At 40.5% G+C, this 22,128-nt stretch overlaps 2 protein-coding genes across 3 annotated transcripts; both read left to right on the top strand.

The window, feature by feature from the left end:
* Positions 1-1,525: 1,525 nt before the first annotated feature.
* Positions 1,526-4,393, top strand: ptgdsa (prostaglandin D2 synthase a). The gene is made up of 7 exons (XM_011481886.3): positions 1,526-1,732; positions 2,883-3,022; positions 3,208-3,284; positions 3,656-3,766; positions 3,859-3,960; positions 4,048-4,079; positions 4,195-4,393. The coding sequence occupies exons 1-6, from the start codon at positions 1,637-1,639 to the stop codon at positions 4,077-4,079; spliced, it is 558 nt and encodes a 185-aa protein (XP_011480188.1). The 5' UTR covers positions 1,526-1,636; the 3' UTR covers positions 4,195-4,393.
* Positions 4,394-6,282: 1,889 nt separating this feature from the next.
* On the top strand, positions 6,283-14,067 carry LOC101159118 (protein AMBP). Of its 2 annotated transcripts, XM_078955802.1 has the most exons (11): positions 6,283-6,413; positions 6,812-6,936; positions 7,051-7,196; positions 7,279-7,355; positions 7,427-7,549; positions 7,980-8,081; positions 12,310-12,426; positions 12,645-12,746; positions 12,894-12,949; positions 13,483-13,570; positions 13,667-14,067. In XM_078955802.1, exons 2-11 carry the CDS (start codon positions 6,838-6,840, stop codon positions 13,834-13,836), a joined length of 1,080 nt encoding a protein of 359 aa, XP_078811928.1. In that variant the 5' UTR covers positions 6,283-6,413; positions 6,812-6,837; the 3' UTR covers positions 13,837-14,067. The 2 variants fall into 2 exon arrangements, with proteins under 2 accessions (XP_078811928.1, XP_078811927.1); XM_078955801.1 differs by lacking the exon at positions 6,283-6,413 and having other exon boundaries at positions 6,708-6,936.
* Positions 14,068-22,128: the final 8,061 nt, after the last annotated feature.

Below are 22,128 nucleotides of genomic sequence, written 5' to 3'. Positions count from 1 at the left end.
TGCAAATGACTCTAAATCATTAAGATTTGGTGGCTTCCGCTTGGCAACTTTGAGCATCAGCTCTCCATAGGTTTTCTATGGGATTGAGGTCTGGAGAATGGCTGGACCACTCCATGACCTTGATATGCTTCTTCTTCAGCCATTCCTTAGGCCTGTATGTGGTTGGGTCATTATCCTGTTGGAAAACCCACCCACAACCTATTTTAAGCCCCTTGGAGGAGGGAAGGATGTTTTCATTACGAATTTGGCAATACATAGCTCAGTCCATCCTACCACCCACACAGTGAAGTAGCCCTGTGCAGAAAAAGACCCCCAAAGCATAATGTTTCTACCTCCGTGCTTAACAGTGGGGACGTTCATGGGGTCATAGGCAGCTTCTCTCTTCCTCCAAACCTGACTGGTTGAGCCAAAGAGCTCAATGCTGGTCTGATCTGACTTCAGCAACACATCCCAATCTCTCTCTCTAGATCATGAAGGTGTTCATTGACAAACTTCAGGGAGGCCTGCATATCGCCTTCTTAAGCAGGGGGACTTTGAGAGCTCTGTAAGATGCTAAACCATTGTGGCATAAAGTATTAAAAATGGTTTTCTTGGTGACTGTGGTTCCAGTTGTTGAGGTCATCAACTGCCGTAATGTTTTAGGCCATTTCTCACTATTCTTATGATCATAGAAACGCCAACAGGTCAGATCTTGTTTGGAGCCCCAGACCTATAGGAGGACTGATGGTCAGGTTGTCATTCTTTTATTTTTGCACCAATGGTTGTCACCTTGTCACCCCCAGGTTCTTGCAGGTGGTTTAGTAGTCCATTTATGCCTTGTGCAGGTCCACAATCTTCTCCCTTAAATCCACTGAGAGCTCTTTAGTCTTTCCCATGTTGGAGAGTTTGGAAACTGATTCTGTGGACAGATTTTTTCAAACAGGTGTCTTTAATTCAGAAGACAGCTTTATTAGGATAGTCTAACTGGTCTGTGTGAAATAGAACTCTAAATGGTTACTAGGGGAACAAATACTTATTTCCCTCAATGAAATACAAAGAAATTTATATAAACTCTTTAAAGTCAGTTTATTGATTTTCTTTGTGTTTTTCCATCTCTCATTGTTTGAAGGAACCTACCATTAAGATGACAGACTGTCAATTTCTTTTTAGGTGGGCAAACCTACAAAATCAGGAATGCATCAAATACTTGTTTTCTCCACTGTAGCTGGGGCCCAGAGTGACCGCAAGGACTCTGAGATAATCAGGACATGTGGTTGTCTGTTCAAACTCAGCTTCCGCTCATCAGCAGAGGATGCAGATCTCTTGTGCTTTGTTCCTCCTGATGAGTCTGCAGTTGAGGGACGTGTGAAGCCACGAGTGCTGGGACTTGTGTGAACTGACTTTTCAGCTGACCTGAACCGCAGGCATGACTAGTGTTTTTTGGCACCACAAAACTCCAAAGCTTGACTTCCATCCACTGATCCTTCGCCACGATTGGCTGAGACCCATGTGGGCGGATCAGCTGCAAAGGTAAATATTGAATCGGCGCCTGTTTCTGTCTGAACATTGACTGCTTAGCACTTTAGACTCCGCTCAGACATTCTCTTCCAACTTTTTCCAGGCTGATCTGCTTTCTGCCTTATTTTCCTCCTCAACCATGAGGTTCACTGTTGCCACTGTTGCCATGGTGATGCTGTGTGTAATGGCTATCCATGCAGATGTTAAGCCTCAGAAAGACTTCAACCTGCAGAAGGTAAAGTAACATCAGAGATGATTGTAGTGTTTCTATCAGACTCAGCTTGACGTGAATGTAGTTATTTGTGATAAATGGACACAATTTATATCTATTTCTCTAACTTACTTTTGTCTTGGAACCAAATTTGACATTTTTATTTGACTTATGAACTTTTAAAAACTTTATTCTTTCAAACAAGTTTCAGTTCTAGATTCATTGTTATCCAAACAGTCTGAACAAACCAAGATTCAAACCGTCAGCACAGCTACTTTCAGAGGACTGATCCACTATCCCGTGACAAATATGATAACTGTTGGTTTTCCAGATGTGAGTTCCATAGAGGAATGTGAGCCAACTGTCCTCTAGAGGTGACATGTGTAATGTCCTGAAGGTCACTGTTTCCCATGACTGATTTCATACGTCACCATTGTGGTTATTCTTTTGTTTTTGATTCAGAAAAAAAATGTAACAACCACATTTTTCACCACATGTTTATGGAAGCCTGTTGGTTCAGTAGTAATGTCAGATTATTCTGTGTTTATTTATGTATCAATTAGGTTGTTTACAAGTTTATAGCTGCTTAAAGGTATTAATATGCCCATTGAGCCTTGCGTTTGGGGAAACTACATGATCTTTTTATTTCATGAAAGTATGCTAAATGTATTTTTGTCAATTTGTTGTTAAGGAAATGTGTTTAAACCCACATTTTCCATTTTTTTTTATGTTCAATTTTTTATATCTACCCAGCATTTCCTTTATTTTACTGTTTTCTATGTTCCTTTAATATTTAGTTTTACGTTGCTTTTTAAATTATTTTTACCACTTTTTACAATAATTTCTTGGATTTAAATAAAAGGGATTGGATATGATAATTTATTATTTTTGTGCATACACAGATTTTAAAATGTTGACTCGCATTTTTTGTAAATTTGGCACAGATGCAATATTAAGACAAATGTGCTACAACACTGATAATAAAATAACAAATAATATTAAAACTGATCATATTAAATTTACATATTTAAATATATTTATGTAATTAAATTATAGCCTATGATCACTTTTTAACTGTTCTCTTGTGGAAAATTTAAAAGCATAAAATGAGAAATCTATATTTATTTTGAAAAAATCCAAATTTCAGGCATTCATTTTTTCTCTCTGTGTTTAGTTTACAGGAAAATGGTACCGTGTTGGCTTTGCCTATGACTCTCCAGGTTTTGCGCCATACAGGGACAAACTTAGGGCATCTATGGGCATGATCACCCAGATGCCTGATGGCAACGCAAACCTCACCATGTGGGAGCTCTCGTGAGTTTTTGTGTGCATGGGTGATGCATGCCGTAGTGTGAAACATTTTGGAAATTTGGAAAATAGCTTATTTGAATAAATCTATGTTTAAAATAAAATTGCAGCAGTGAGTCATTCAGAGAGGATTTGGAACTGAAGCGTATGTTTGAAGAAGGTTCATGTCCTTTACGTTGTGTTTTCTCTAGGCCTCTGGGTTGTCAAAGCCTGATGTACCAATATAACAAAACCAATGTACCTGGAGAATTCATCTACTTCAGCACACGTAAGTAAAATCTGCTCGCAGCCCTGAAACAAACACATTAGAAATTATATTTTATGAGATTTTAGCTTTTCTGAATGATGACGGAGGACAAACAATGATCTTCGCAAATGCCTGAAGCTTATTTAAACTCTACTATTAGACTTTTATTTTCTTATTTTAAATGAAATAAGTTAGTCTCGAGATCTTGAAGACTTCCTGTACGGTTGTTTAAATTGTTTAACATTTAAAGCAAAAATTTCAAATCTATTACAGTTTTAGGTGATTTTTCTTTAATAAATTTAATAGACATTTATTTACTATCAATTCTCTTGGGTGTCCTCAAATATCAGAGGATACTTTATGTTTTACAGTTTTTTTATTCTTATTTGTAGGTCACAACATGTTGAAGGACATCACAGTGGTGGACACAAACTACACTGAATATGCTTTGGTTCTTAAGCACAAGGTCTATAACAGAGAGTACACACAGGTGGCCCTTTATGGTGAGACACAAGTTTTATTTTGGTTGTTTTTACCCTTCAGGGTTGTCTGTTTTCGGTCCCCTGCTCCACAATCTCTGTTCTCCCGTTTGCAGGCCGCACACCAAGAGTTCGCTACAACATTCTCCAGAAGTTTAAGGCCTTTAGTTTGTCCCAAGGTTTACCCAAAGAGTCCATTTTGGTTCCACCTCCAGCAGGTGAACATACATTTGAACATGTAGGTTACACGCAAAATTTACTAGAAGTGTCTCATTTATTTTCCTTGCATCTCCTGATGATCACAGAGAATTGCCCGACATCTGAATCTGCACAGTAGGTGAGCTGATTCAATTTAGTTTTTCATCTGACTATATCTGCTCTTTGCATGAACTTTTAGGCCTTAACTTTTTGCCAGCAAATTAAATCCCTCAGATTCCTAATGTTCTCTCCAGGTTCCCTGATGTTGCTGGGATGGAGAAAGAGGCCTCAGCTATGAAGTGCAGCTGTCAGGATAAACGAGAAGTGGTGCACAGAACCAGAAAATTCATAAAAATCTGATATGGCAGGTTAAATTTGAGTGCATGGTTATTTCTGTAGTTTTGTTTTTATTCCCATTCTATGTCAAGAGTTAAATAAACAAAATAATCTGCAGTTTTAAGTGTCTATGCCAGGGGTCGGGAACCTATGGCTCGCGAGCCATATATGGCTCCTTTGATGGTCACATGTGGCTCGCAGACAAATCTTTAATTATACTTTTTTTTTTCTTTTTTTCATTAGACCAGTCCTTCTCGGGCGCGATGCGATGCCAGAGGCGCGCAGTAGTAGCAGTGCTTGGAGAGAAAACTATCAGTTTACTGTTATCTATTATTTCACAGAGTTTGTACCACCCGGAAACCTGTGAATTGCCGTGCCTAAAACTGCGCGCTCTCACGGGAGCGCGGAGACGGGATGTGTGAGGAAGAAACCAGAGGGTGGGGGTGGGGGGTGGAGTTGTGGGCACAGGCAGCAGGTGAATCGCGCAGGGATTGTAATAACGTAAAACCTGCTACCCGTCACTCACTGCAGCGTGGGTGTGTGGGTTTGGCTCCAGGTCTGCATGTGAGCAGTCTTTCTCACATCTACAGAACATTCAGACCAACCTACGATCACGTTTAAAGTCTCAACGCCTCATTTATCAGCAACAGCATAACAATGTTATTAAAAAGAATCCACAGACTTATTGTACTTTAAAAATGTTGAAATTAAATCAAATGCACACATTCACTTGTATATTTAGTTTTAAACATATCGTTGCTTACTGACGTGGACTGGGTGGCTGTTGGGCCGCGTTAAAAGTTCTGATCTGATTGGCCCTCAGTTCTGTCGCTCAGCCTGTTGTAAGGTAGTTTGGACCAATGGGGTTCAGCTATGGGCCGAATAAGGGAAATGGGAGGGCTGGAGAGGGGAGCAGGTGAATATAAAGTTGGGAGAAGCGCTCTCGTCTCGTGTCGACAGGAGAGATTCAGGAGTTGCTGAATTAATTTTACGGCGTTTGTTGTGGTCTACAGTAACCAGAATAAAGAACCTTAAAAGAGGTTAAGTCTCCGTGCCTCAGTGTGGGAAAGGGACGCTACATTATTGTATGGCTCTTTTGAAATTACATTTCAAAATATGTGGCGTTTATGGCTCTCTTGGCCAAAAAGGTTCCCGACCCCTGGTCTATGCCCTTGAATAAAACTGCACTCTGTAAATCATTGTTTTAAAATCCCACGAGTAAATACATTTACAAATAGTGATCTGTAGCTCAACTGAAGAATGTCTAGTTCAGTGGGCTGCAATCTTAAATACTTTTTAAAAAATGTTTTTCTAGCCACTAAACGATTATATTATTAAATTTAGCTTTGAAATATTTATAAGAATTGGATTTTACAGTATTATATTTTTCTCTGTACAACAATTTTGAAAGAACATACAATTTCCCTTCAAAATAAAATACAGCAATTTTTTTTTGTTTAAAAAACAGAAAAAAAAGAACAAAACTTGATTATCTACAAAAAACTGACCAGAGTTCCAAATCACTATTCTGTCTACTTGTCAGTATTTTTCCTTAAAGCTGTGGAGCAACAATGGAGAGCTAAAGGAGCTGCATGTGGCTCCAGAGCCTGAGGTTGCAGAACCGCGGTCTAGCCTGAAACAAGGAGATCAAGACCTTGAGTCCACAGCAGGGACACCCAAAGATCCTAAAAAGCTTCTACTTGACACTTATTGAGGGGTCATATTCAGAAATGGTTTCCGGCTGTGACTGCAGCCTTCTCTTCCCAGGTGTAGGTGAAATGTCAATCCATTTTCCGAACCCACTCAATCCCTTTTGAGGTCATAAGGTTGCTGGAGCCAGTAGAAAAATCAAAACTGCATTTGTTTCAATCCTGTCAGAACTGTCTGACACTGAGATGGACTGGTGTACCCCACCAGGACAAAGGTGGGGTACACCAGGAACAGGACGTCCATCTGTTGTAGGTTCAAACACTCACATTCACACGTAGGGGCAATTCAGAGACACCAATTAACCTATGAAGCATGTTTTTGAACTGTGGGAGGAAGTGCTTGAAGAAAACCCAGATGTACGAAGACAACATGCAAACTCCACACAAGGACTCAGCCGGGATTTGAACCAGGACCCTCTCGCTGTGAGGTGAGCGCTAAATACAATGCTGGGTTAAATGTGGAGAACACATTTTTGTGTATGACAATAATGCAACTTTGAGGGTTCACTTCTAAAAAAAAGAAGTCTTTTTTAAATTTTATTTATTTATTTATTTTTACAAAGTTTAGTTTCCCACAACACAAAAAGCCCACTTCTCCTTTTGTGCAAATTAGGGTTTTGATTTAAAAATTATCAACAATGCTGTTTCCTTCCTGTTGACTTGCGTGAAGTCCAGTAATTCTGATCATTCAGAGCAGCAAACAGAGGAGGAGATAAAGAAAAAAAATCAGAACTTTGTCCTCTCAGCTGTGTACTTTCCTTGTGTTGTGGGTGGGTATTTTCAAAACCAGTGTGACACAGATGGAGAATCTGAATTCTGTCGTCAGTTAAGCAGACAGAAGAGGCCTTCACGATGCACGAAATGACACATCTGATGGTTCTTCTGGTTCTGGGTTCTGCCAGGACCCAACAAGTTCCAATTGTCTTGCAGGAGAACTTTGAGTTAGAGAAGGTGAGTGAGAAATACTTCCAAAAAAGAACTTAAATGTCGTAGCATTGTTGTTGGCATGGTAACACAGATGCATATGCTCTACTGCTTCATGAGAGCATTTGTCCTTTCATACAGTTTATGGGGAGGTGGTACGAAGTGGCGGTGGCGTCCACATGCCCGCACTACATGCAACGGAAAAGGGAAAACGCTGTGATGGTTGCTTTGAAACTGGAGCATGTCCCTTTTGGGAGCAACTTTACCATGACAACCGCTACCTCAAGGTCAGGCTGATGTGTTTCTTTTTGTGCTCACTTTAGAAAAGTTCTGCCTAGTGGACTTGTTGGTTCATGTCTCTGATCATAGGAACAGCTCCTGCGTAGAGACCTCCACCAACTATTTCCTCACTAACACTACAGGACGATTCTTCCATCACGTCTCTCGTAGGTTTGACTTTGTTTTTTGCATCTTCTCAGAATGATCCAGCTATGTTCCAATTATTTCTCCTTTGTAGGATTCAGAGCAGACATCGATTCATTTGTGCTTCACACTGATGAAGATGATGGTTACACAGTGATGCTGCAGCTGAGCACAGAGAAGCCATCAGGAAACAAAACCAGTATAATCAAACTCTACAGTAAGGGAACTCAGACCTCATAATTAACATGCAGTCAACTGTTAGGTTGATGTGATATGAAACATGCTGCTTTATTTATTGTTACATTGTGGATTACATCACTTTAAAATATTAAAGTTTACATCAGAGGGGATCAAATAAATAAATGCAAGAAGGAAAACAAAACAACAAAACAACAGCACTTAAGCTTGCAATGCATGGCTGCATTTTTACAACAAGAAATGCTGTTATGCAGCTCAAACTCTACTTGGAAAATATTTTTCTTTTTAAAAAAAATATGACTATTCCAATTTTTCTAGATTGTCCTGCACTCTTGCTGATGCATTCTCAAACCATTTTTTTCTTTTCTAATGTTCCAGATATTTTGGGGGGATTTCTAAAAATGTAATAGTTTAAAAGTTCAATGGAAAAAAAGGCATATCTCATTTAGGTCGAACTGCAGATGTGAGTCCTACTGTTCTGCACCAGTTTCAAGCTCTGACCAGACTTTATGGAATGAGCGATGACGCCATTATTATCAACCAGAACAAAGGTAGTGACACACAAACACACCCACAGGTCCTCTCTGACCTTTGAACTCTGATGATCAGCAGCAGAACAGAATCACAGACCCTTTTTCACTGTATGCAAATACATCAACCTGAAAACAGAGTCATGCATGCTCTATAACCTTTTCCAGGTGTGTGTTTTCCAGGTGAACAGATGACCCGGCTGCAGGTTCCTGTTTCCCTTTGAGACTGAACACCTGAAAATGCTTTTTTTCTTTTTGTTTATCAATCTGTTCTTTGTCATAAAGAGCTGATTTATTAAAAAAAAAGAATTGGAAACACCTGAAAGGAATGTATTGACTGAAGTTTGTACCTCAAAAAAGACATTTGTTTCTAAGGCTCCAAGACCGACGAAGGCGTATTCTTTTAAAATTTTAATCTTTGGAGCCCTAATATGAATTTAAGAAATACACTAAAATTGATTCCTTGTCCTACTACTTATAATTCTAAAATATTGCAACTGCATAAATTTCATAGTAGTAAATATTCACATTTTATCGTAATTCTAAATTAATAATTGTTTGTGTGCTGTTACAGGTCACATGTGGGAGTGCATGACAAAGATCAGGATTATTGAAATAAAATATTTCAAGCATCTGGGGTTCAGTTTAAAAATGTTATTAATTTTTATTTATTTATTTTTCAAAAAACCCTAATATCAGTTAAAAAACCTACAGAAAGATTGTAAAGCACCTGAAAGTACTAATGTTTTCATAAAGTCTCTGACTATTTTTCAGTATTGTGGGAAAAATACTGAGAAAGAAATTAAAACCTTAAAAGTGTTGAAACACTTTAAGTCTGTGCATGAACCCACACATTTGTGAAATGTGATGCATATATTATTATAATACCAATAAATTATTATTGTCAAGTTAATTATTATTTATAGGTCTGAACATCAATGTTTTAAGAGAAAAAATCTTAGATATGCTGGATTAAATGTCAGTGAGCGTCCAGACATGTAGGATTAACCCTTGTGTTATCCTATGACTCCGCCCTTACATTGACGTGTTCTCCCTACCATGACAAAGGTGGATAAAGGTGGAGAGGATTTCATGTAAGTCCCTCTTAGTTAACAAGTTTATTAATGATAACAAACTTAGTCTACTAGCCTTAACAGAAACTTGGCTCCAACAGAATGACTATGTTAGACTGAATAAAGCACCCCCTCCCCCCATTTATGCTATCAGAAATCCAGGATTTCAGGGAAAGGAGGTTTGACAGTAATATCACAGTCTAGCTCAGTATTTTTCAACCTTTTTTGAGCTACGGCACACTTTAACCTTGACAAAAATCCTGCGGCACAACAGCATCTACAGTTCCTTCACAATCTCACATGCATTTTTGTGACAATTGTGGCAGAAAAAGCTGGAAGCTACAGTTGTTTTTTCTAAAAGATGTTATAAAAGTTAACTTAAAAGATTCAAAAACTGTTTGATGTGTATTCATTGTTGTTTTAGGACGTTAAGAGGAGAGACTCATTGTGCGCTCTTTAACTTCTCTTTAACCCAATGCATCATGGGAGATGTAGTGGAATAATCTGCCGACCGCAGACAGACCAGCGTCTCTGAGCCTCATTGTTTTGTTCACTTGTTCCACGGTCTGACGCCGGATTCTGTGGACAACTACACCGCTAAAGACAAGCTTTAGCTGATGTTTTTGTTAGAACTGAGAGACTTATGAGCTAAATGGAAACAAGGAAGTGGAGACTTTAACCACTTCTGATTGGTCAGACTGATGACGTGTGATTAAGACTCCAAGAATGATTAGTGGAGACAGTTAAAGGGGCGGGACTTTTCCTAAAACAGAGCTTAAGCTGTGGCCAAACCGTCATTCTTATCAAAATGTCTTTAATAGAATCAAATAAAAGCAAAGAAAAAAGTATTTTAAGATCTTTCATATTCCTAACTTCTCAGTGTTTCATCAGGGTTTGTTTGGATGAACAAAGAGCTGATATCCTGGAGATTGAAAATGTTTTTAGATCAGTTAATGAGGGCAATTTCAATAGTGTGCCGTGGCACACTATTGAAACTGGCGTAGTGATTGCAAATATAATTAAATTACACCTAAATAAAACATAATTTTTTTAGTGTACAGCTTCTATAAGGAGGGTTAAACTCTTTCCGTCTCTAAAATCATGACAGGTGTTGATTTGTGGGTTTTGCTGCAGCTCTGTAGTCCAATGTCTGAGTGGTCATTTGCTTATTCTGGCAAGTTAGGCTGCAGAGACGGATGCAAAGTGGGAACTTTGCTCCTTGAAGTGTTTGGTTTTTTGTTGGTTCTGAGCCTGATTACACACAGCTATAGGGTACATAAACACGGCCCACAGACCTAGCATGCCCAGAGTCCATTTCAGTGTCAGACAGTTCTGACAGGATGGAAACAAATGCAGTTTTAATTTTTCTGCTGGCACTGGGATGGAGCCAGACCCTCCAGGGGCTTCCAATTATTCCAGATCCTCTTTACCCCACACAGGAGAACTTTGTTTTGATGAAGGTCAGAGATTGTCCTGATTACATTTTGTGATTATTAAAAATATTACGTATTAACTATTGGCCAGGTATATATGGATATCTGCTTCTGTTAAAACAACGTCTTTTCTGTATAATGTAATCTTGTTCATGTTTAAGCGAAAATAGCTGTTTGTTTTAGTTTTAGGACTCATTTTCAAGAAGAAAAACATGATTACATAATTAGTGCAAACAATTCATTTTAAACTTCAATGCAAAGTTTGCTTCCTGTCCAAAAAAAAGTTAAAGTTTAGTTCAGGTGAGACAAACATTTTCAGAACAAATATCTCAAATGTTTATTTTTCTCGTTTGCATTTTCTTGCACTTTTTGGACAACTTTATGTTGTTCTTTTCTTAAAGTCCCTCATTTAGCATGCTTGACATCATAAAGCAAACCTTTATTTATGTCACGGTTTCCCTCCCTGACAGTTTTTGGGAACATGGTATGACGTTGCCTTGGCAACTACGAGTCCTGACCTCCCAAAGCACAAGCAAAATACAGCTATAGGTAAACTGCTGGTGCAGAAAAGTGCTGTTGGCTCGAAGCTCCAGACGACCCGAACTGTGCTCAGGTTTGTATGAAAATGCTTACCAAGGCTCATCAGTCATTCCCTGTGTTTCTCTGGGGACATTAAAGCAAATTATAGTAGCAGAGGCAAATTGGGATGTAAATTTGTCCTTTGGGATTCATAAATTTGAAACATGTAAAATCTGTAAAAAAATTGGATCCCTTTATTAATGTTATTAAATGTGTAATTAAGCATTAATTAACTATTCAATAAAGTGTTAGCCACTCTTACGCTTTATTTTTGCATTACCAATAGTATTATTTATTGTTGTAGTTAGCAGATTATAATTAAGGTAAAAATGGCTTCTGAATGGTTTCTGATGTCAAAAGGTGTAAATTTTAATCTAAATGATTAAAAAACATTGGAGTTATTTTGAGTGTTTATTCAATTTAACACTCCTGTTCACATACTGCCTTCTCATATGTTGTTTACTTTCCCTCTGCACATAATTTACTGACACATTGGATTTCTGAAGCTCTACATCAAATATACACACAACTAGAACTTACAAACATTGACCTAAAGAAAGGGAGGTGCCAGTAAATGACTGGTTCTTCACTTAGGATGCATGTATGTGTGTGTTTGTGCAGATTTGGGATTTGTAGGGAGGTTGTTCAAGATCTAGAGCTTTTACCAAAGATATTTATATAAAAATCAAACCCTATGGCATCTTTTCAAAGATTTTATGTTAAAATTTAATCTTGTTAAAAAACTGAAAAAAAGAACAAAAGCAAAAAAAAAAGTAACACCTTTCAGAAGTAGGAAATCGTTTTGTGTGGTTCTGATGCCCTAATATGATAGAAATCTGCAACATTTTTCTGCTCTGATGGAACCCTTGTGCTATCCTAGGCACTTTTATATTGGAAGTTGGGTCATCTGGACCCTACAAGAAAGTGCGCTGACCCTTTTTTCTTCAATGATTTGTGATCGTCACTGGTGTCCATGGATTACATGAAATCCTCTCCACCTTTATCCACCTTTGTCATGGTAGGGATAAAACGTAAGGGTGGTCATAGGATAGCACAAGGGTTAAAAAAGCTGCTTTCTCAGAGTCTGTTCTTTATCTTCTGGTCTGTTTGCAGAAAATGAACAGAATTTCTGATCAATTCTTGTGTTTGCTGTTTGTCTTTCAGGGACGGGAGCTGATGTGGACGCCTATGTGCTCCACACAAACTACGATGAATACGCTGTCATGATTATGATCAAGATTAGGGTCACGGGTGAAAGGATAACTACACTCAGGCTTTACAGTAAGTTATTTATTCCCTTTATAAATAGGAAAATAAAGCACATCGTTACGATTTTTAACACAATTTAGCTTTAAAGTTAAATTTGAGACATTTTAGAGACGCATTTCTGTTCTTGATGATAGTCAAAAATGTTAGCTTTAACTTCTTCATGTTCCACACAACTTAAGGACAAAGGATAAAACTGTATAAATGCTAGAATTATTTTTTTTCTCTCTCAGGTCGAACCATGACTGTGAGGCCCACTGTGCTGGAAGACTTTAAAACACTGGTCAAAGAGCAGCAACTGGGTGAAGACAACATCATCATCAAAGAAGACAAAGGTGAGGACTGTTTTGACTGAGATTGTATCAAATTTATAAAAAGACACAACAAAAAATGGGTTTGTAACATTCATTATAATTAGTGGCATAAGGTTTAAAAAATATATTTGGCAGTATGGTGGAAATGTTTGAATTTTTTGTTTGCAGGTATATGTGTTCCTGGAAAGCCGGTCACAGAGCCAGAATCCCAACAAAACCCTCAGGTAGAAACTATTTTGATTAATTGGTTTTAACTCAATTCTATATCTGTAAAAACATTTCAGTGACAACTAAGGGGGAATTAATAAAATCACAAAAAGACTTCTACTCTGTACAGTTAGGCCCAAAATTCTTCACACCCCCGGCATTATTTTTAATGGTGGTTCTTGTACATCGTCTTATTTTCGCCTAAAATTTGCTTGTCCCTTTTCCAATCTGGAAGATTCTCCCCAATGAAAGAAAAACAACTAAGGAAAATTTTCCAAAGGGTATGACAAACTTCAGGTTGGACTGTAGCTATACCTGTTGAGTTCCAAAATGAATATTTAATGATGAATTTGATCTCTCTTTTTTCTTTTTAAAAACACTTTCATTTTCAAGTTGCCAATCTCTCACTGACCTCTGCAGAGACTCTAGCAGAGAAAGTTCTTTGGACTAGTTTTTCAAGTTGAAGATGTGTGCCTCTTCTCCAGGAGGCCTTCCCTGTTCTGAGTTTTTCTGCTAACTCTCACTGACTTGACGTGTTGCCTGTCTGCAGAGGGGGAGGAGACCGGTGGTGCCCTCTTTGTCTCCAGCAGACTTGGAAGCTTTTGAGGATGAGGCTTCCTCTCTGTTCAATGATACTGGTACAGACATCATGTCATGACACATTTACACACATTTGTGATGAGAATACATTAAAAAAATCTCTGATTTGGTTTCCCTTCCATCTGCTTCCACAGGGGTGTGTGCACAAGCTCCAGATTCTGGGCTGTGTTTCGGGTATTTTGAGCGTTATTTCTACAACTTCAGAAAGGGGAGGTGTGAGATCTTCATCTACGGAGGCTGCCTTGGCAACCAGAACAACTTCTTAACTGAAAAAGAGTGTCTGCAGAGATGTCTCCCATACTGAAAAAAACAAAAAAAGATCTGTTGGGTTTAAAATTCTGGACATTGATTGCTCATAAAAAAAATCATGTTGAACCAATATAATTAATGCACATAAAAAAAATCTTGTTCTACCGTAATGAATGCTTCTTTGTTACTACACCTAATGATTTTATATAAACAAACAAGATTTTAGTGTGCCAACCATCTGTTTCTTCAAACATTTAAAAAACAATAAAATGTTTTAACAACTTTATTTTTTGTTTGGAATTAACCAAATATTTAATTTAAATTGATACATTTTTTCAGTGTTTTTCAACCAGTGTGCCGTGTCACACTAGTGTGCCGTGGGAGATGGTCCAGTGTGCTGTGGGAAATTGCCCTCATTAACTAATCTAAAAACATTTTCCATCTCCAGGATTTCAGCTCTGTGTTCATCCAAACAGGCCCTGATAAAACACTGAGTAGTTAGGAATATAAAAGATCATAAAATACTTTTTTCTTTGTGTTTGTTTTATTTTATTAAAGACACTTTGATAAGAATGATGGTAGCGCGATTTCGCTGCAGCTTCAGCTGTTTTTTGGGAAAAGTTACCCCCCTGTACGGAGCCCCTAAAGGGCCATTGATAGGAAAAAAATTGGAGGAAAAAAAATTTTTTTTTGAAGTAAAAATTTTTTTTTGAAGTAAAAAAAAAAAAAACTAACTGGTGCGCACCAGTTAGTTTCAGGTGCGCACCAGTTAGTTTCAGGTGCGCACCAGTTAGTTTCAGGTGCGCACCAGTTAGTTTCAGGTGCGCACCAGTTAGTTTCAGGTGCGCACCAGTTAGTATCAGGTGCGCACCAGTTAGTTTCAGGTCCGCACCAGTTAGTATCAGTTAGTATCAGAAGATATCAGATAGTTGACCTACTTGCTCATTGTGCACCAAGTAGCTACAGTTGTCTTGAGAATGGCTAAAGTTGAGGATATGGACCTTGTAAACTTTCTGAAAACAAGAAATATTACTGACAATGTCATAATGTCATCTGAAACTAATTGGTGCGCACCTGAAACTAACTGGTGCGCACCTGATACTAACTGGTGCGCACCTGATACTAACTGGTGCGCACCTGATACTAACTGGTGCGCACCTGAAACTAACTGGTGCGCACCTGAAACTAACTGGTGCGCACCTGAAACTAACTGTTGCGCACCTGATACTAACTGGTGCGCACCTGAAACTAACTGGTGCGCACCTGAAACTAACTGGTGCGCACCTGATACTAACTGGTGCGCACCTGAAACTAACTGGTGCGCACCTGAAACTAACCAATAATTTTTTTTTTTTCCTTTTTACTTCAAAAAAAAATATTTTACTCCCAAAAAATTTTTTTTTACTTCAAAAAAATTTTTTTTCCTCCATTTTTTTTTTTTTTTCATCAATGGCCCTTTAGGGGCTCCGTAGGGGGGTATTCCAGGAAGCATGTTTAAATTAGCCTGACTTTAAGCCTGAACTCTGGCTGAAATCCGCCTGAACTTGCTTACTCGGGTCATGTCGTTCCAAAAGACCGGATATGAGTTGGCGTAATTACTTTCGACTTGGTAACCCTGGGTTAAGGCGCGTGCACAGCAGGTACATAAAGACATTCTCAATGGATCGCCGATTTACGGAGTCACCATGGAAACGCGTGTTGAAAAAAAAAAAGCGCTATACTTCGGTGAGACGGAGTCTGAGATTTTAATGACGGCGTATGAAGATTATACGTCCATCAAAAAAAGTAATACGGCTGCATCATCAAAAAAAGAGTTTCTGCTTGTAGTAGAACAGACAAAGTAAACGCACGAGTTTCTGATCTTATTTCCATTTTCCTTGTGACGCATATATATGTAACTTATCCAATTTTGCCAACTTAAATTAATTAGTTCTATTGGTAACAAGTAATTGAGTTAAATTTATTCAACCTAATTTCTTACGTCTATAAAACTCAGTAATTTTTTTTACAACTCAAATTTACATATTGTAGCGACCTGGGGGTTAGCCCCGCCTTCAGCCCCTAAGGCTCATAGGAAGTGGGAAGCTTAGGGTGAAACCTTGAGTCAGAGGGCTGAAAGCTGAAGTGACCCTCCATGCTGTTTGGGCTGTATGGGTGCTGGAATAAACAAGCTTGTTGCTTAAAAGCTAATATTGCCTCTCTCTACGTTTCTTCCAACCTGAGACTGTCCGGGGTCGTGCGGTGTATGGAGCAAGGACAGATCTCCATTAGAACCACTTCATGAGCAGTTGGCTTTCGCTATCCCACTAAAGTAACGGTCCGGCCGGATCGTTACATTCGTGTCAGAAGTGGGATGCTTAGCCGCTGCTACACCATGGAGAGCATCGTCATGGAGGGTGAGACGGAGCAGCTGATCCTGGTGGCAGTCTGGGACAAGGGAGGAGTAAGGGCGATGACACCACCCTGATGGATCGAGCACCCACCGTCATCTGCAGCCTGGCCCTGCCCGACGCCAGCACTAGATCATCCGGACCACACTGTGATGACGGTGCGCAGCCCAGCTGAACCTTCACAACTCAATGGCTCAACAACACTGGAACCACACCTGGCTCAGGTCAACCTGGCGACCGGCCATGAGGGCTAGACGCCGAAGGGGACTTCTCACACACCCAGGCCTGGCGTTAGAGGGCGCTACACTGCTGGACCTCCCACCTGCGGAGCTGCGAGACCTGTCAGCGCGGACAGCAGAGCTTCGCTTTGGGGAGGAGGGTTTGACGAAGCAGACCCTACAGCAGCCGTAGTGATGAAGACGATAGCCTGGGATGCCTGGGGACCTTCTGCTGCTGGTGTGCAGCTCTTCACTTGGAGAGAGTCTACTCCCCCATGGTGATGTGCACCCTGATGGTGGTGCTTCCACAGAGGCGGGGACTGATTCTCCTGGCTGGGCACATGCTGGCATGGAATTGTGTCAGATGCAGATGTGCTAACCCAGCCAGTTAAGAGGAGGACTGTACACGGTGGCGGTCGAAACCCAGGATTGTGCGAAGGAGTCTCCAGCCAGAGTGTTCCTGTGTTTTGCTAATTGTGTTGTGTTGTTCAGTTCTGCAGTTATGTGAGGGTTGTGGGGACACTAACCCTCTTAGGTGGGGGCAGTGTAGCGACCTGGGGGTTAGCCCTGCCTTCAGCCCCTAAGGCTCATGGGAAGTGGGGAGCTTAGGGTGAAACCTTGAGTCAGAGGGCTGGAAGCTGAAGTGACCCTCCATGCTGTTTGGGCTGTATGGGTGCTGGAATAAACAGGCTTGTTGCTTAAAAGCTAATATTGCCTCTCTCTACGTTTCTTCCAACCTGAAACTGTCCGGGGTCGTGCGGTGTATGGGGCACGGACAGATCTCCATTAGAACCACTTCATAAGCAGTTGGCTTTCGCTATCCCACTAAAGTGATGGTCCGGCCGGATCGTTACAATATTTATTTAACTAAATGTAATATTACTCCGATTCAATTAATCTTATTCCATCATAATTAATTATGATTCTTGAACTCTCATATGTCTAAGTTTGAGCCGGCAGATATGCTCATTTTTATAACAATTAAAAGGACGGGGGGGAAAAAAATGCACGGAGTGCAAAATTCATTAAAGAATTATCTGTCATTATAATTACAGCCAGGGAAGGTAGGAGTGCTATATAAACTCATCATCCTTTCCTTCACTCTCACTTATGGTGCAGAGACGTAAGCATAGTAGGACAAAATAACTCGGCAAAACACAGTAAAACAGCTAAAACAGTTAAACAACTAAACACATTTTGTCAAAAACCCACACTTAAACCCAAATCCGTCCAGACAGGCAAAGGGAATGATATCCCAGAATACCTTGCGGTGATGATCTAACAACAGCACCAAAGTTACACCTACTTAATTGAATTAAATTGAATGAAAGGAAAATAATTGTCTGAAACTACGTGTTATTTTTAAGGTGACCTAACAAAAAAATGATTTATCTTAACTGAAGCAAATAATTAAGTTAGATCAAAGTAAAGTTTCTCTTTCCAACATCCATATGTGGTCTTATCACCCTCTCACGGTGGAAAAAGTATTATCTGAGCTTCTTCATCCACTAAATCATCTTCAAATGGACACGCCATGCTGCTTCACCTCTCTGAAAACAAACTAACCTTCAACTAAACCTGCTCCGGACCAGGTTAATGTAGCCAGGTGGAGAAGGTGTAGGTACAGGGTTGTGCCACTAGAGGGCGCTTCCTGGGTTTTCGGTGAACAGTTCAATGAGGAGGTGGTGTGTTCTGGGGACCGTTATTTGACAGTTGTTTGACGGTTGTTTTGATCTGCGGATTCAAGGCGGTTGAAACCTGGCGTGAAGAGTCGTTAAGAGGGTAAACAAACATAAAAAGGTAAAAAAAGAAGTTGTGTTTACTGTAATTGTTGTAAAAGTATTCTGTTTTAAGAAATTTGATGAAATTAGTAATTTGATTTGTACAATTGTCGCTGCATTTTACGTGTGTTTTACAGCAGTGCTCGACGGAGCCAATGTTGTGACTGGTGATCAACTTTGCCGTCATTCCTGTTACAGTTCGGGCCACAGAGCACCTGCTGTAGTTATTCTTGTGTACTCTTTTTCTTAAATTTGATCTTTTTCTCTCTTTTTGTTTTGTTTACACTTGTTTTCTTTCGTGATTTTGGAAGATCGGAAAGTGACTGGCTAAAAGAAGCATCTAGATGGCATAATAGATCCACATTTTGTTTTTGTTTTTTATCTTCCTGATTACCATTTTTTTTAAATCTGAAATCCTGAGTTACATTTTTGTTTTGGAATAAAGAACCCAAAGACAGTTTTGTGTCCTGTGCAGGCTTGAATTCGCCAGGCTACATAATTTGGTTCCAGGAGTGGGGTTCTGCAAAATTAGCAACTCAGGAGTTTTTGCAATATAATAAAAAATATTTAAAAAAAAAATTTTTTTAAAGAGTACACAGAATAACTATAGTTGCACCAGCTTAAGTGCCTGGTGAGGAGGAAACCATTAAAAGGATCGTCGTGGGATTGACCACACCACCGGAGACCTGGCAGGATCGTCGTGGGATTGACCACACCACCGGAGACCTGGCAGGATCGTCGTGGGAGTGACCACATCACCGGAGATCAACTTCCTGCAGCCCGGTAGACGACAGCTCATCCTGGGACGAGGAAGAGTCATCGGACCAACACATCTGGACCTGCATCTGAGTAACACCTGACATCCAGCTGTTGACCTCGAACACATTCAGCCATGTCGCAGGAAGGCAGTGAGAATGAGCCAGTCTCCAACATAGACTCAGAAATAGACCCTGTCACTGTACTGCAGACGCAGTTATCAGAACTAAGTTGTAAGCATGACCAGGCTATGGCTCAGATAGCCGCTCTGAGTAATGGAACAAACCGATCATACATTAACTTGCCTAGGGAACGCCCTATTCAGCCGTTTAGTGGTGATTCAACAGTCGATGGCCGCTCTGTTGATGAATTTTTAGATGAAATCCAGCGAGCTATTAGAGCTAGAGGTCTGGGAGAGGAAGATCAGGTGGATTTCATTATGTCACATCTTAGAGGGTCAGCACTGGAGGAGGTCAAGTTGTGCACAGAAGATGAGTTTAACGCACCTGATGAAATTGTCAACTTACTCAGAGATGCTTACAGGGAGAAACGCAGTGTAGCACAACTTCTACAGACTTTCTACAGCCGCCACCAGGTAGAGGGTGAAGATTTTTTTGAATATTCCCACGCACTGTCACAGATCCTTTGCTCAGTTTTAAAACAAAAACCAGATGCAATTCTTGATGCAAAGATGGCAGTCAGAGACCAGTTTGTTGAAGGAATAAGAGATTCCGCACTCAGAAGGGAGCTCCGCAGAATGCTTAGAGACAAACCAGATTCCTCACTCTTCGAAGTGCGCCAGGAAGCAATTTCATGGTCAGCAGAGGACAGGCCCATTAACACTAGAGTTGTAAAAAGCAGGAGTATATTGGGCAATGATGGGAGCGATGGAAGCCAACCTACACGTAGTACACCCGAGAGGTCAACTGCCACATTAGATGATATTCTTAAAGTGGTCTCTGAACAAGGCAAAGCTATAGGGGAGTTGGTTAATGTGGTGAGAGAAGGAGTTGTTTTCCGGGGAAGCTCTCACAGAGATGGGAGAGTAAAAACAAAGTTCCAGTATACTGATGATGGCAAACCTATTTGTTTTAAGTGCAACAGAGTGGGACACATCGCTCGGGAGTGCAGATCACACAAAAAGGGAAGTCAACCTACCACTTCTGAAACACCCGCCTAGGGAAACTAGCACCCTCGGTTGCCAAGAGCCAGGCAATCCGAGGTGGAAGTCAAGGCTCTCAGATCCTTACTCGAGAGAGATTCCTAGAACGTGCTGTGGGCTCATGTCCCGAAGTTGAAGTTGAGGTGGGTGGAGTCAAGACTAGATGTATATTAGATAGTGGAAGTCAGGTCAGCACCCTTTCTGAGTCATTTTTTCGTCAGCACCTGCTTGGTGAGGATGAGGACATAATTCCCACAGCCAAGTGGCTGAAACTAACAGCTGCTAATTCACTACCTATTCCTTACATAGGTTACGTGGAGTTAGATGTGAAGACTATGGGATTAACTGTTACAGAGTGTGGATTTTTGGTAGTGAGGGATCCTGATAAGCAGCAGGTGAGGATGCAGAACAGCGGTGTAGTTTCAGATAGGGTCAGCACAATGACAAATGAAACCCAGCAGCCGGATAAAAATAATCCTCCACTGCTTATAGGGATCAATGTGATAAAGAGATGCAAAGAGTTGTCTATTGCCAGTTTGGACTCCACACTTGGAAGCCAGTTAGATTCAGCTTGGAAAGAAATGCTGCAAAAGTTGCAAATGGATGATGGGGCAGAAAAAGTTTCTGCAGCTAGGGTGGCAAGTAAAAATGCCACCCATTTGCCAGCAGCTTCGGTAGCCACCGTGTATGCTAAAAGGGGCACAAAACACTCTCATGGGCTGCTGTTGCTTGAGCCAACGAACACACCCATGCCCAGTGGCCTGATTGTGACCCCTACCTTGGTGGACGTTGCTAAACGTGTGTTCCCTGTACAAGTGGTGAACCTCTCTGAAGAGGACTTATGGTTATCACCGAAAACTAGACTGGGGATCCTTTCCAAAGTGGAGTGTGTTGAACCAGCAGCTGAGGTGTCTTTCAATCGCATCTCTGCAGATCATGAGGAAGTAACGATAGAACAGAAAGAGGCTAGTGTTTCGGAAGATGCACCACATCTGTTATTGGATCACCTGAAAATTGGTGGCACCACGGAACAGCAGACCAGGCTGGCAAAACTTATTTCTCAGTACACTGATGTGTTCGCGTTGAGTGATGAGGACCTTGGCTATGCTGACAGGATACAACATGAAATTCACTTAACCGATGATGTCCCAGTTACTCAGCCCTACAGGCGGGTACCACCCACTCAGTACAAGGAGGTCAAAGATCATATTGCACAACTTTTAAGGAAGGGGGTAATCCAAGAAAGTACCAGTGCTTATGCGTCCCCGATTGTACTAGTGCGAAAAGCAGACAACAGCTTGAGACTGTGTGTGGATTACAGACGCCTCAATGCCAAAACCCGACGCGATGCCTTTCCATTGCCTCGGATCAATAAGAGCTTTGATGCTTTGCACAAGGAAAATTTTTTCTAAACCATCGATCTCGCTAGTGGCTATCATCAGGTTGCAGTACATGAGAATGACAGGCACAAAACAGCCTTTATAACACCTTTTGGGCTATTTGAGTACACTAGACTGCCTTTTGGAGTCTACAATGGGCCAGCAACTTTTCAACGACTCATGCAGGCTACTATGAGTGACTTAGTGTTCCAGATCATGCTTGTGTACTTGGATGACATTTTGGTCTACTCACCAACGTTCGATGGGCATTTGACTCGGTTACAGACCGTGTTTCAGAGGCTCAGGGAAACAGGATTAAAGGTGAAGGTGGAAAAATGTAATTTCCTCCAATCAAGCGTGCGGTTTCTGGGCCACCAGATTTCCGCTGATGGAATAGGCACAGATCCAGATAAGGTGGCGGCGGTTAAGCAATGGCCAGTTCCAGCTTCCGTTAAAGAGTTGAGATCATTTTTGGGTTTTTGCAGTTACTACCGCCGGTTTTTGCAGGGTTTTTCACAACTGGCAGGTCCCTTACATGATGCGGTCAATACCTGCCTGAATCAGAGTAACATGTCTAGGTCGAAAAATCTGTTTAAAAGTGTTTGGACTGCAGAATGTCAAGATTCCTTTGAGGAGCTTAAAGAGAGACTGACCAGTGCCC

This window comes from Oryzias latipes, chromosome 12 (genome assembly GCF_053564925.1).
Source record: "Oryzias latipes strain Hd-rR chromosome 12, Olatipes_Hd-rR_3.1".
Lineage (NCBI taxonomy): Eukaryota > Metazoa > Chordata > Actinopteri > Beloniformes > Adrianichthyidae > Oryzias > Oryzias latipes.
The sequence above is the reverse complement of the archived record's forward strand: the minus strand, read 5'-3'. Positions and strand labels throughout refer to the sequence as shown.

What these genes read in the sequence shown, in the direction of transcription:
- ptgdsa (XM_011481886.3), top strand. Translation starts at nt 1,637, where the DNA reads ATGAGGTTCACTGTTGCCACTGTTGCCATGGTGATGCTGTGTGTAATG. An exon ending in AAGACTTCAACCTGCAGAAG is followed by an intron (nt 1,733 to 2,882) that starts GTAAAGTAACAT and finishes CTCTGTGTTTAG; the next exon opens with TTTACAGGAAAATGGTACCG. An exon ending in CTCACCATGTGGGAGCTCTC is followed by an intron (nt 3,023 to 3,207) that starts GTGAGTTTTTGT and finishes TGTTTTCTCTAG; the next exon opens with GCCTCTGGGTTGTCAAAGCC.
- LOC101159118 (XM_078955802.1), top strand. Translation starts at nt 6,838, where the DNA reads ATGCACGAAATGACACATCTGATGGTTCTTCTGGTTCTGGGTTCTGCC. An exon ending in AACTACACTCAGGCTTTACA is followed by an intron (nt 12,427 to 12,644) that starts GTAAGTTATTTA and finishes TTTCTCTCTCAG; the next exon opens with GTCGAACCATGACTGTGAGG. An exon ending in CATCATCAAAGAAGACAAAG is followed by an intron (nt 12,747 to 12,893) that starts GTGAGGACTGTT and finishes TTTTGTTTGCAG; the next exon opens with GTATATGTGTTCCTGGAAAG.